A 15138-nucleotide genomic window follows, 5' to 3' on the forward strand; every position below is an offset into this window, starting at 1 on the left:
TTTTTTACTTTATAAAATACTTTGAATTCACCTCCAAACACTCAAAACTGACTTTTAGTAAAAAATTACAACCAAATTTAAATTATAATTTATATTAAAAATTGCACGATAATGTCTGCATATATTATTTTTCTAACTAGTGTTTGCTTTTTACCCATCCATAACATTTGCTGTTTAAAAACACAGCGTCACCAAAGATATTGTGTTTCAGTAATAACCTACGTGAATGCAAATAGCCTGATGCTGAATGCTACACAATCAGTAATGACTCGGCCTTTAAATGAAGTGGGATCTCAGGACGAAGGTTTAAGTTACCATTAAATATATGAAGAAAAAAAATTGTCAGAAAAAAATGAGTAATTTACTAAGCAGTGCTTTGTTTATATGCTAAGATGTTTATCATCATGCAAACTTTAGAGATTATGTAATTTTATTTCAGTGCCTACCACTTTTTGAGGTTAGTTCTAGCCTAAAGCAGAGGCCGGACATGTTTTCCTGCGCACAATTTAATTGTGTGCTACTTCCTTGAATACGATGGGTAGATGTTTTACTTGTACACCAAGCCTCTATAGTAACAAGATCAATAATTTTTTAACTGAAGTAAATTATAAAAGATTTAAAAATAAGATAATTATTTGGTTCTTTCTCACACTGTTACATTTGCCTTCTACTAAATAAAATTTCCTAAATATTAAAATTTTGCATTCTTTAGCAAAGTGTACAGTTTTGCCATTTTTATTGTATTATAGTATATGTTTACATAATTTTGCTTAGCCTGGCATTACTTTGTACTGCTGCTATTAGTAATAAGCTGTATAAATTACATATTTATATTGGTATTTTGAAAAGATACATGTAAATATTTTGTAAAAAATGACTTATATTTGCAAAATAAGAGGGTGAAAATAACACCACTTTCAGCTTAAAAATAACACCACTTTAAGCTAAAAGTTACACCTCACAAAATGAAAACACAAATGCATGTGTCTATTAATGAGTAGCAAAGGAACATAAAGAGTAGTTGTGCTCTGTGTTTACTATCTGGATGTCTAAGAGCAGTGTTATTGCAGTTTTTACTATAAAACCTAATTTACATGCTATAATACATAAAATAAATAATATAAAACTTTTACTTTAATTTAAAGGACAAGATTATTTTTATAGCATTTGTTTGCAATATTTAACCTATCAGTTCTTATAGCAAGTAACCTAAATTCACCACACTTTAAATTTACAGTCTAAGCCCATTGCTTTGAACTCGCTTCATCGCATAACTGAAAAAAATTTCAGAACATAATTTTTGTTATCTTCTTGCAGTCACTCTTTCTATTCCACTTTAGCGAGCAAGACCAGGTAGAGTTGCTATTTGGGCGAAAGAGCTGTGCTGCTGCAAATAAAATATACTTGGAAAAACTGTTTTCACTGACATGAATATAAGAGAGCACGAAAGGGTGTAAAAAGAGCAAACTTTGCAGAAAGAGCCAAGATAAACATACCTTATATGTGTGATTTAACTTCATATGAGATACATAGTAATGAAGCCTTAAAATATTTTATTCATGGTTTCCAATCATGTAATTATTAGTCTTATAATCATGGACATAGAATTGTGCCTGGACCATTGATTATATGTGAAGCATTACATAATTGTAGTATCATATTTTAAGATACAAACAACTCATATCAGTAATATAAATATAATTTTACATCACAAAATGCTACACACTTAAATTTGAAAAAAAAATTGTTTCATACATAAAACAATATTTTGCTAAATAAAAATGTAAACACCCACTGTAAGCAAAGAAATATGGACTTTGGTTACTTTCTGCAACTCTATGGTGAAAGTTAGTATATTTTATATATAAGTGATTGTGAGCCCTAGTGTGAGTTTTTGCCAGCCACATAGGCTACATAATTTAGTCGTACATAAAATTGCTCTCAAGTAATGCAGATGAATTTTTGTATGAATAATAATTTTAAAAAGTGAAAATCTGAAATAGATCTACAGTACATTGTTGCAATGCTAGTTAAGTGATAATTTTGTTCAAGTAATGCCTATGTTATTTCAGAATTATATACGCTCATGTGAAACTAAATTGATTCACACCTCCAGTGTGCACAAAAAAAAACATATTTTTTTTAAAAATGACTTTACTGATTTTCACAATGCATATTATTTTTGAAACCTTAATGTTTTTTGACTTTACAATGACATCATTATAATGAACATTTCTTCAGTATTTATTATTTGTAATGCATTTGAAATAAAAGGGCAAGCAAATTTGCAGGATTGGGGGCTATTTAAAATTAAATTACAACAAAACATTCGAGCAAAGCGAACAAAACTTTGTTGATCAATACTGGGTATTACCTCCCCTTGCCTGTACAACGGCTCTCATAGAACTTATCAAAGTTTTGACAAAGTGTTGGGGGATCCCACCTCGCTCCTCATCCAGTGTAATCTTGAGCTCGTCGATGTCAGATGGAGCCGGATGTCTGGCTCGGACCTCCGTTTGAGCTCGACCCATAAATGCTCAGTCGGATTCATGTCGGAACCGAGGGCTGGCCACTCCGTTGTCTCGATACCAACCTCCATGAATTGCCGAATGGTACGCGCTGTGTGACACCGGGCATGAAGTATTCCCCTATACATCCCGCACAGAGCACAACGTGATCCAGAAGAAGGTCCTTGATGCATCGTTGAGCAGTCGGACGCCCCATCCGGCCTCCACCCGGTATGAAAACAAGATCTGTTTTTTCACTCGAGGGATGTGCCAGCCCGCACCATGCAGGAACCGCCACCGTGCGAGACTGTTTCGCTGGACGCCGGTAGACCCGGCCTCTCCTATCACCACCGTGGAGACAGTCTACTCTCGTCAGTGAGCAGGACAGACCGCCATATCTCAATGCATATTCCCGAGCATATTCGAGTTGTGTTTGGCAGTGACATGCAGTAAATTTGGGCCTCTAGCAGGCCGTCTTGTAGTGAGGTTGGCTTTCTTCAAGCGTCTTCTGACTCTTCATCGACTAACAGCTACTCCTCGAACTTGTCTCAGCTCCCGTTGCACATAGACGCCTGTGAGATGGCAATTCCGCAGTGAAGTTGAGACGATGAAGCGATCGTCCCCCTCAGATGTGCACTGGCGCTGGCCGGTGTGTGGTCTCAGAGTGATGGTACCAGTTTCCTGAAACACAGCCGATTGGCTCAAGGTCAGTTGAGCGACTTCTCATTGACTGCAGCCTGCTTGCAAGGAAGCAACAACTTGTGAGGCTTCTGCTGCCGTAGCGTCCGTGGTTTTGCCAAAACAATGAATGATACTTGCATAGTTGTGTTCCGGTCAACGTCTGATAAGCGACGGATGAGAAATATTGTTCAAATTGGGATTATATAGGCAATTGCAGCACGCAACTCGTGGTTACCGACAGAGCAAATTTTGCTACGCGTACGTTCAGATCACGTTAATTTGACAAATATTGTGCAGATTTTAATGGTAAAGGAGTCCTTGTGAAGATAAAAGATTAAGCTGGTAAAAATAAAATGTGTTGTGGAAATCGGAAGAGCCATTTTGAAAAAATACACATTTTTGTGTGCGCTTGGGGGGGGGGGGGGGGGGGGTTGAGTTGATTTAGTGGCACGTGAGTGTAGTTATGATTCTGGCTTTCAAGTTTTTTAACTTCAGTAAAAGTCTTAAGTTGAGAGTTTGTATAATCAATTATGTTATTTTAAACTTGAAACTGTTATGATTTTAGATACTTTCAAAAATTTTATGTAGTAGTTACACAGGTTTGTATACTTACTAAATCTCAGAAGTAACCTAATTTGATTTAAAAAAATTGAGTTTGCACTATCTACATAAAATAAAGTGCTTTAGAGGATGTAGTGAAACTGCAGTGAAAAATTGGTGAATGGCGAAACATCAACAAATTTGTGTAGCAAATCACTATCCAAATTTTTGAAAATAAAATGTGCACAATGTGAACACAAACAAAGATTGACATTTGCATGGCATTGCACAGAAATTTGGATTACAAAACAATCTATAGTATTTCAGTACTTAGTAATTGAAATGTCTTTTTTTGTATGTTCAAGTTCGCACTTTGACCATGGGTAATCATTTGTAGAATGTGTTGTGATATAAACAACTTATTTTATTTCCTGTGTACTGGTGGTGTGCTAAGCTACAGATAGTCCAGGTTAATTCAAAGACTATTTTTCTTCAACTTTGTCTTCAGGAAAATAAAAAATACTGAAGATTTTTGTTATAGGAGTACGTTAAAAGCTGGATTTAATGCCGTTGTTCTGGGCCACAAATAACGTACATTTTGTCAACTAACTGTGTTCATACCAGAGAGAACCAGTCAAGTGGTTAAAAATGTATTAGAACGACAGCACAAACGAACCCACAATGGCACGAACACGCAAATGTTATATATTTACTATGTCCATAAACAAAACTTTTTTTTAAAGAGTGTTTTGTACTTTTCAGCTTATTATTTATCATTGAGGCAGAACACTCTTCTACCTTTCACTAGATTTTTAAATGACTTAAATTTCATGATTAAAAAAGTGTAATTTGCATCATTAGCTGTCATTCATATTTTTTACATTTTGGTGATATACTCATAAGGAAAACAAATTGGATTGGAGAATTGAAACTATTCTGGCTTAAAGGTCAATGCCGCTGGCTATTACATGATATAAATATAATTTTGTTTAGACAATTACACAAATTCAAAAATTTGTGTCCTTAATAAAGTGAAATAATTAATTAATGAAGTAGTCAGTTACTTTGAATTTTTACCTGAAAGTTTATCTTTCTTTTTTCTACTTAGTTCAGCTAATGATGTAAAAAATATCTACAAATATGTTTTGAATTTAAGAAGTCTTTAATTAATGTGCTGAAGCATGCACAAACAACCAGTTGAAAGATCTATGTAGATATATTACGCCTATAAAGTAATACACTCTTAAACATTATTTTTAATTTTTTTTTGTTTCAGGGTCTGTAATAATGGGCATAGGCTCGTTAGTGTTTGTGCTGCCCCATTTTATTACTGAACCTCACCATGCATCTACCATTGCTAACGCAAGTGCAGAAAATATTTGCAGAGGGATTTCTTTGCGTGAACAAGATATTGGACTTGGTAGACTTTCATCAGGTATTCATGTTGGTTTAAAACCTTCCTTTTTAATCCATTTGTACACTAATGGCAAGTGTATTTTCTAAAGATTACTGGAGTAAATTTTATCATCTTTTGCCTCTCAAAGCATTGTTTGATTTTGTGTTATCTTACTGAACTGCAATTTTTTTGACTTTATAACGTCTTATAAATCGATGAACGCCAGCTGCACGCACAAAAATGTATGATTCATTGTCACGTTCTGCCTGAGCCGAGCGTGCAAGAACCGGCCAACCACCGTGCGAGAAAATCTTCTATAATATCGAACAGGTGAAGGCGGGCTTTTTAGAAGCAGCAATTTAAAAAATTTGATTTGACGTTATCACGTAAAATTATCATCCGTAAACCAACTTTACAGACAACCCCCTTTTTTTTTGTAAAATTATCTCTTAGTTGTCATCTTGTTTGTATTTAGAAAGTTAAAAAGTATTTTGAATTGTGAGAGTTTGTGTTTGTGTTTTAGCAAGCCTGTCAGCTCCACCCCTTGCACCACATAGCACACGAATAGACAACTGTATCCAAGGCTCACCATCAACATTGGTTCCTGTAGTTTTGTTTGTTGTTTCGCAATTACTTTTGGGTTGTGGTGGTTCTCCACTTTTTACACTTGGGACAACTTACATAGACGACCATGTTTGTCCAGATAGTGCATTACTCTACATTGGTAAGTTTTTCATTGTCATATTTATTTATTTTTTAATTTTTTAACTGAAACATTAAAGTACTGTATTGTTAATTTTCTACTGAGTTTATAGGTGCTTTGTAGGGTAAGTTATGTGGACTGTTGCCAGATCAATTTAGACTGCAGAATCATTCTGATGATGTGTTTCTTAGTTTACCAATTAATGGTCTTGCAAGTAAGATTTTTTTCAAGTGTTGGCTGTAATAAATGGTACTATTGCAAGTTGTAATCATTAATAAAGCTAACTTATAGTGTGTGCAGTCTTTATAAACATATATAAATACAAGCATTTTATAAATTCAGTAATATATCTATACATGTAAATAAAAAGAGCCAAAATAATAGTAAATTGGTGACAGCTATAGTTGAACAGAAATGAAATTATAAATAAATAGCTCAGTACAGTTCAGTTTTAAGTATGTAATGTATTTACTGTATGTGTTTCAGTTTTATTTACCCTGGTTTGTAAGTAATGGTATTTTTATATTGTCAGGGCTGAATTCTTCCGGCAAACATCGTAGCTTCTTAGAGAATGATCTCACAAGATTTTAAGGGAAGCGTTCACTTAATTTGCAATGGGACATTAGTGAGAGTACACCCATCCCTCACTTAGCACGTCTTCAGATTGCGCGGATTCGTTTAACGTGATGTGAATTTTACTGCCTTAGTCTTGAATAGCACGTCTGTAAATTTCAGTTAGCACGAAATCTCGGCAGGCCAAAAAAAAAGTCGAGGACGACGCCACGAAGTCTGTTTCAACTTCTGTAAACAACAGATGTGCCGTGGGATACAGTTAGCCAAACAAGGGGGGAAGAGATGCACACGCAGGTCTGACTACGCTATCGGCTGTTGTACAAACATCAGCTATGGCAAGTTAAATTGCGACTATGGAGTGTAAAGGACCAAATGTTTTTACGTCCGCGCGTATGCCCCCGTGCCGTACCGTTGTCGCCTGGCCACAGACCGGGCCGTGGGCCAGTGGCAGGGAATTCACTCAAACAAAAGCAACGTCTGCCCATTCAGCTGCCGGTAACTGTACGTGCTTCATCACTCATAATGCATCTTGTTCAAGTATTTGAGACAAAACTAGAAGTATTACGGTGTGCAGATTGTCATGAAGGCCATGCTAATGTTGGTCGCACTTGAGTTTTAAGAAAGTCAACTGTGTGCATAATCGTATGAAATAAGGACTCTTACCAAAAGTTTATATACATCTGATGCTGTTGGTTGTACTAGCGGGAATATATTTGACAGATACCGGAACAGAAATAAACTGATGATTTACATGGAAAAGTTGTTAAATGAATGTTGCAATGAAAAAAAAAATCATTGGCCTGACAGAATTGGTGTGAACCAGGTGGTGATACGTGAATAAGTAATTTAATTTTTGAAAAATTAAAATGTAATTATCCGGACAGTAATATTGGCTTCACTGTCAGTAAAGGATGGTTTGGAAAGGTACACGACGTGAGTTGAAGGTCACGCCCGGGCGGGCAAGTCAGCCAGCCGACGGTCGATAAAGTACATAACCACGTTTCTCCCGTTATGCGGTGTCGTATTTGTCATACAAAGTGCGATGGGAGGCATATAAAGACAAATGGTGTTACATATTTATAGTTGAGTGTTCTTCAACGCAGTTATATTATGTAAAGTATATTTTCCTACACAGTTTTGGAACACATTAAATAAATTAGCCTTGCTATTTATGGAAACTAATGCTTCAGAATACGCAATTTCTAATAAGAAGGGCATTTTTAGGAATGAATTAGTCGTGCTAAGTGAGGGATAGGTGTATTAGAATAGAACTGAATGGACGGAAATCAAAACCCTGAACCTAAATGATTGAATACTTCAAAATGAATACTCTGATGAGCTACCAGCATGTATTTTCCAGAACTTTTTTTTTTTCTAAAACAAATCATTTAAAGAAACACAAAATATTGCATTGATTTATACTTATTAACTAACTTATGATGTACTTGTCCTATCATGATATTATTTCTTTACTCCCAAGAAAATTTACTAGGCAATCCAGCCATTTAAAATACTGACAGCAACTCTATGGGAATTACTCAAATACAGATCTGAATACACCTGTGAATTAATGTGAACTTAAGAAAGGAAAACTTGGTCACGATGGAGAATAACTAATAATGCAACAGTGGTGGATACAAAAATAACATGACATTAAAAACTAAAACAATAAAGGGGAAGAGAAATACTTCTCTCTTAAGCCTTTTGCCCAGTTCCCAATACTTTTGAATCTTCCCCAAATTTCAAATAGCCTCAGCACCTGTGCCTCAAAAGTCAGAACAAGAAGAAGTGAAACAGTTGCACTCATTTTAGCCCATTACTGTGCGACAGCCGTGACGTGGCAGAGGCAGGATGATTCAGCGGTGGCTTGCCATTGCCTTCCTGCAAGACGGAGGTGAAAGGGATGATACAAACACACAGTCGTGGACCCAGGGAGAAGAATTTGAAAAATCCCCTCCCGGCTAGGAATAGTACCCGGGCAGCTTGGCCCACTAACCAGACACGCTAGCCACTATACCAAATGGGCGGTTATACTTTCCCTATAAGTGAAATAATATAATATGGTATGTACAAGAAAACAAAAAGATCCTAGGTAACAAACAATTCAAAAAAAATTTTTTAACAAATTTACAAAAATATTTTATAAAACATCTTGAAAATTTTGTGTGTCAGAGCATTTCTTAATGCAGATCATTTTCTGTGTTCCCACAGATTTTAATACATGCTAATTTACTTATATTAGTTTTCGCTTGTGAACGATTTGATCTTTTTATGTTCCATGAAGTAAGGAATTGGCAATAAAATGGACACTATCTTGGTGGGTGAGGCTGATCTTGAAGTTGAATGAGCAATATAGCTTTTAAGCCATCTACCATTTATTCCCAAGGCACAGACTTCATGTCGGAATTCTTTTCAACCCGATGCCCCACACTGCCCGCACCATTTTTTTGTGGACATGGACTACCTTTTGGAAAATTATCAGTTTCCTGTGTATGATGCAATGACAAGCTCTGGTGAATTTTTTCCATGGAACTTGTCCACTGAGCCAAAAATGTCGAGAGCACATTGTGCAGAAAGTTTAGAGAGGAAACATTCTGCAAAGTGCTAATGCATAACAGCACAAAATGATGTTTGAATAAAGAACTACAAAAGGATGTAATATGAACAATATTACAATTCAACTAGACCTTTGCCAGTGTTGACAAATCAATTGAATTCTAACAGTATGTACTGTTTTATTTGTATTTTTATTTTTTTTTTACTTTTAGGGAAAACCTGAAAAATTTAAGTTTTTAGCAATGGAATTTGTTTGGCTACCCTATATTACCTTAATTGAATTACTTCAGGACTGTGAATAATTTTTTTTTTTAAATTTCCATTACCTGTAATAAAATTATGTTTATTTGGCGGGACTGTCTGTAATTTCAAGCATTTTCATTTTCATCATTTTTGCTACCTTGTAACAAACGTTATTTTTTAATTTTTTAAAAATATATTTTCAATGTGCTGGATCAGGGGTCTCCAAACTACGGCTCATGAGGAGCCGGCCCGCCATAGTTTTACAGTATGTTGGTACAATGAGTTAGCTAGATCTTGGCTCTTGGGACTTAGTGAAGGGGTCAATGTGGCCCTTAGGCTAAAAGGTTTAGAGACCACTGTGCTAGATAATACTCATAAAATGTGGAAATTATAATTTTTACAAATCTATAGTGTAATTATAGATCTGTAATCGGTTTATGATAATATTTTGCTGATGGAACCAAAATAACAAAAATGATTATTGTGTTTTTATACTTGACTATCACATTCACAGGGTCTCTACAGGTCATAAATGTCACAAAAAATACAGTAGTAAACAGTAGCGATGCTGGAAGTGGAGATTAAGTTTCCACCATTATTTTGCTGATTATAATTTTGTTTTTCATGCCTTACTTCAATTTATTAGTCACACATTAAATTTAAATAGCTGGAGACTGTCCACTTAAACCGTGTTAAAATCATCTCGGAAAAGGTTTTAGCTTTCTATTCTAACGTAAAAATCGGCGTGTTACTGCAGTTAGATGATTTTTTTGGATTATGTATAATTTTGCTTATTTTTTATAAAAGACACTTGTGTTGGAAAAAGCTCTCTCTCTATATATATATATTCATCAGAGTTGGCAATGAACATAAATACATTAGTTATTAACATGCACTGTGTTAAAATTCTGATGTACTGAAGAACTTAATTTGGTTTCATGTATATTTTTTCTAGGTTTCATGTACAGTATGGCTGCATTTGGGCCGGCTCTTGGATTTTTACTTGGAGCATACCTTTTATCATTTCACATGGACTCATTTACTAGCACTTTAATAACTATTGGTAAGTTTATAATAAATTAGAAGGGTTGTTACATTTTGAACAGTAAACCTTCGACTAACCATCACAGTCCAGACCAGGGCTGTGACGTATAACCAAATGTTTGGATGGCAGAAATCTTAATACATTTGTACGGTAATGTGATTTCACTGCGGGCTTGGGACGAAAATGAAAATGAAATCGTTTGAAAGTAAATAATACATACATTCACACATTTCCAAGTTTATAGAGTAGGACAGGGGTGGCAAACCTTTATTGTTGCACGTGTCATTTTTTATGAAAAAAAAAAATAATGGGCTATGACATGCCATCAAAGAATCTTGATTAAGTGATGATTATAATAATAATAGATAAAAATAAATCTGAATTGCTATTAACGTAAAAACTCTTTATTTGCAACTTGAAATTTGTATAGCATTCAAAATGTTTACTATTTTATGTTTATTTAAATAAAAGAAAAAGTTTGTGTGATTTCTGCTGTTACAAAAAAAATTTTTCTATCAATTAAATAGATTCTTTAATTATTGGCGTGCCCGAATTATTTTGTCGTGTGTCCCCACTGGCACTCGTGTCATTGGTTCGCCACCCGTGCAGTAGGATGTAGAAGTAGTCCATTGATTATTTTAAAGATTTCTTTTAAACGTTTTTTTTTTGTACAGTGACTAGGCCTGTGTGAATATCAGGTTTTAGTTTGAATCAAATACAAATGTATAATTATTCTCAAATACAAATATCGAAATCAAATAGTGATTATAATCCCACTAAAAATTTTTTTTCATATATAACAAATACATATGGAAATAAAGAATAAATGTCTAGTGTAGTGGCTTCTGGGAATTTAGATAAATAATACTAAAGTGAAAGATTGGTTAGTTTAAGTCAGCTACAATTGCTATAGGTAAAATTTTGTTGGAATATTTAAATTTTGAAAGAAAAATATAAATATTTTTCATGGTAATCAAAATAGGATCTGCAAAAAAATATATATTAATTAACAGTGCAAAGTGAATATGTAAGGAAGTTGCAGTATGTGGGAAGAAACTTCAAGATAGTGGGTTTAAAATGAATGTACAGTGAGCAGTTTTAATCTATAGTTAAATATGATTTAGGTCTAAAAAAAAAATGAAAACTTATTTCTTTATATTTTTCACTGTGTGAAAATTAATCATTATTTATATTAACATATAGTAACATTTATGGGTTGTATTTTTTGGCTTGTTTTAACTAAATTGTAGGAATTATACTTGGTTTGTTAAATCAAATTATCTATTCGCACGTAACCTCATAAATATCTCTAGTTCCTGAGACCAATTTTTGAACATATTTGCTGATGACTATGTTACAAATAAGTAATAATATATAATGATGCAATTGGAACCAACTTTAATAATTTAATTTTTTTATTGCCATACTTGGATGGAGTCTTGAAACCATCAAAATATAACCAAATGTGTTCCAGATATAACTAAAGTGGTTCTAAAATTTTGAATCATTCAACAGTTGTGTCTCATGATCCTAGCTCATAAACAAAAGCAATCTTCGGATCGGGAATGGATATCCGTAGTGGAACTGGCCATAATGAAATTTAATGTGATCCTCTTAAATTCATCATTGGACCAAGATAAAATATGATTCTCTCTCGTGGCCCTAAGAAAGAGTGACAAATTTAATCACCAATGCATATATTTGAGATTTAGTAGAATAATTATTTTATGTGCCATGAAATGGCACATAAATGCTTGTTTTATTCCATTTATTTTTATTATTTTTATCAAAAATATGTAATTGAGCTATTACACATTATCTCTCCGCCGCCGTTTCCTCATATGCTCGGCCGGGAGCGTGTGACAGCGATACCGGGAACTATTACGTTCCCATAACTCGCTAATTATCTCTCCATTCATCTCCTTTCTCTTCACTCACTTGCAAATATACACATGCACACACACATGTAAGCTCCTCAAATATTCACATTTACAAAAATAAAATGCAATTAAATATTTTAAAAATTGTAGCTAATTGTAGCCACCATTAGATAAAAACAAATAACAGACTGTATCATAAATATATTTTTTGGATTTTTTTTTATGGGTGGGGGGGGGGGGGGCAGTGAAGAAAGGGAACAGTAGCTTTGGCTTTTGTCAATGAGTAGGTGGCTAGAAACAGACATGTACAAAAAGCACAATGCAAGGGAAGAGAGGAAGGTCTAGGCAATGGCTCATTTTAAGGATCCATGTCAGCGTTTGCCTGCAGGGGTTTACAGAAACAATGGAAAATTGATTGCACAGTGGCTGGACTGGAATCGTAACCATTATCTCATGATTTGAGTCCAGATCGCGATTTAGCTGTCATGTGTTTGCTTATAATTAATGTAATGGGTAGTTTTTCTTTTGAACTTATTTAAAATGCCTTCACTTCAATATTTGCAACAAAGTGGTTTTTATTGATACAAGTTGTTTTTGTTGTTGTTGTCAGATCCAGAAGATCAGCGATGGGTGGGAATGTGGTGGGGAGGATTTCTTCTCTACAGCGTTCTGCTCGTTCTGGTTGCTATTCCATTTTTTGCCTTTCCTAAAATACTGCAGGTAAGTTCATCTTCATAGCGTATTTTAGTGTGTCTGAACAAGGGAAGAGTTATGTGCCATACTGATTATTGGAGACCCACTTGAACAGTTTATACAATTAGCTGATTTCATCATTAAAAAAATCATATTTTACTTTAAAAAAATTAACTGAGTTTCAAAACACAGATTTTCAAAAAAACCCAACTAGAGCTGTTGGAGTGAAGTGTTTTTTTTTTTCGTGACAGTCTCATGGTGGTTGTTTTTCTTACAGAGAGAAAAGGGGAAGATAGGTCTGGTTAAAAAGCCTCAACTCGAAGGCAGCCGTTCGCTCCCGCAGTTGGGAAGAAGTGGTGCAGCAAGAAGCCACACAAACGACACAGGCTATGGTCACAGCGTCAAAGGTACTTGTTCAATTTTATATTTTCTGTAGGTACATGGAGTTCACGTATTTCTTACTTGGGCTGTTTTCTAAATGGCTTAGCATTATTCTCATGTACTCGTACGTGTGACGTCAGAAAGCACTGTTCCACATGATTTGAGTGTACTTCAAACGAGAGAAAACCTAGCTGATTACAGGGACCAACAAGGGATTTGGTAAAGACGGTTTGTGTGGGAAGGAATGAGACTGGAAAGTAACAGTAGTGTAAATCCTTCACTGTGCTGCAAGGATAAGGGGAACCTGTGAACTAGTAGAAGTCGCAATAACAATTCTTGTGCCACCAGTGACGTCAGCTGCCACTGAGCGAATGTTTAGCACTTTTGCCTGGATCCACAGTAAAAAAAAGAAGAAATCGGCTGACGAGTAACAGGGCAGCAAAACTAACTCAACTGGCTTAAAATTGGAAATTGTTGCACAGAACTTCCAAGTCCCAGAAAATAATACAAAAGAATGACCAAGAGAAATGTGGAGAAAACCCTGTTGCAAATGAAGAGGAAGGGGAAATCTTAGAGTTTGATGAATTAGAGTCACTTTACTCCTCTCAGGACAACAGTGAAAATGAGTGAAGCTGTAGAAAAAATTAACCAATATCATTCCAAATTTTTTTGTTAGGTGGCTTGGCTTAATATAGGTTATCCTTAGCCTATTTAATAAAAAAAAAAAATAGTATGTATGTTAATGTATTAGTGTTGTCAAATAATACCTTTCTAGAAAAAGTTTAACCATTTAATGAGTTTTTTTTTTTTTCGAAAATACTTATTAATTAACTTAGTCCATTAGACTGGAATACTGGATAAACAAATATTATATATCACATTTGATCAATAAGTATTATCAATAAGCATTGGTTTGACAGTAAATTCAATATTTCTCAGAAATGCATAAATGCCTAGACATTTTTGGATTTTGGGCATTTACCCGGGCATTTTACCTCGACATTCACCCAAACTTATGAATACCTGGGTATTTTACATCACTAACCTATTTATGCCGGATGACAGGATTGATGTGCTGCTTTATTTACTACTTACCAGGTGTCTGCATTATTCAGCAGTAAGTCATTATAGTTTGTTGTTCGAATTTTAATGAAGATTATAGAAATAATCAAATGTAGATCTAGACCTAATATTTTCATAGAGAGTTTGGGCATCATAAATGTAATTTAATAGTGTTTAGTTCTTGATTTACTATTTTACTAGCTAATAACCTGCAGCTTGTAAAAATTTACAACCTCCTTTTTAAATGTTGAAATTCTGATAAAGGAATTATGTTCATTTACTTTGTTTCGTAAAGAAAAATATCCGTACTGCTATAAGCATTGAAAGGCCTTATTAAGAAAAGAGTTTCCAAATTCTGAAGTAACAAAAAAGTTAGCAGGCAAGTTAGGTTGAGGTTTGTAGGAATTTAAATATGTACATTATAGAATATGTAACACAGTTATGTAGGAATTAAATTGTGCCATCTCAGTTTCTGAATGTGTGCTTAAGTGCCTAGTTTGATTGGCAAATAAACTGATTATAATGATTTATTTAATATCCTCCATGGTTATTGAAACTTTGGAATCCATTTATATTTTTTTAAGTGTTTTGCCCTTTGAACTAAATATAACCCCAGTTTTACTAAAGAAAGCAACATTGCTTATTTAAAGTAATATTTCTTTACATAAATAAAGGTTATGTAATATTAATATTATATTAATCATTATTGTTGTTTAGAGTATTTTTCAAGTGAGTTGTATTAAATCAACAAATTTTCATTCCTTCAGAGTCTTCCATACTATTTCCCAGAGTCGGCATGTATGTTGTTCTCAAGGTTGCAAAGTAAGTTTTCTCCTGAAAGTTAAGATTGTGTCACATTGTAAGGTAAAACATTCGCC

The 15138-nt window shown here is 34.3% G+C and overlaps 1 protein-coding gene across 1 annotated transcript in view; it reads left to right on the plus strand.

The window, feature by feature from the left end:
• LOC134529829 (solute carrier organic anion transporter family member 5A1) overlaps positions 1 to 15138 on the plus strand; it is a 55315-nt gene that overhangs the window by 17446 nt on the left and 22731 nt on the right. Inside the window, exons 5-9 of the mRNA XM_063364320.1 lie at positions 5005 to 5163; positions 5648 to 5848; positions 10155 to 10262; positions 12735 to 12844; positions 13095 to 13224. Of these exons, the coding sequence (XP_063220390.1) occupies positions 5005 to 5163; positions 5648 to 5848; positions 10155 to 10262; positions 12735 to 12844; positions 13095 to 13224 (708 nt within the window). The remainder of the gene's footprint in view (positions 1 to 5004; positions 5164 to 5647; positions 5849 to 10154; positions 10263 to 12734; positions 12845 to 13094; positions 13225 to 15138) is intronic.

This window comes from Bacillus rossius, chromosome 2 (genome assembly GCF_032445375.1).
Source record: "Bacillus rossius redtenbacheri isolate Brsri chromosome 2, Brsri_v3, whole genome shotgun sequence".
Lineage (NCBI taxonomy): Eukaryota > Metazoa > Arthropoda > Insecta > Phasmatodea > Bacillidae > Bacillus > Bacillus rossius.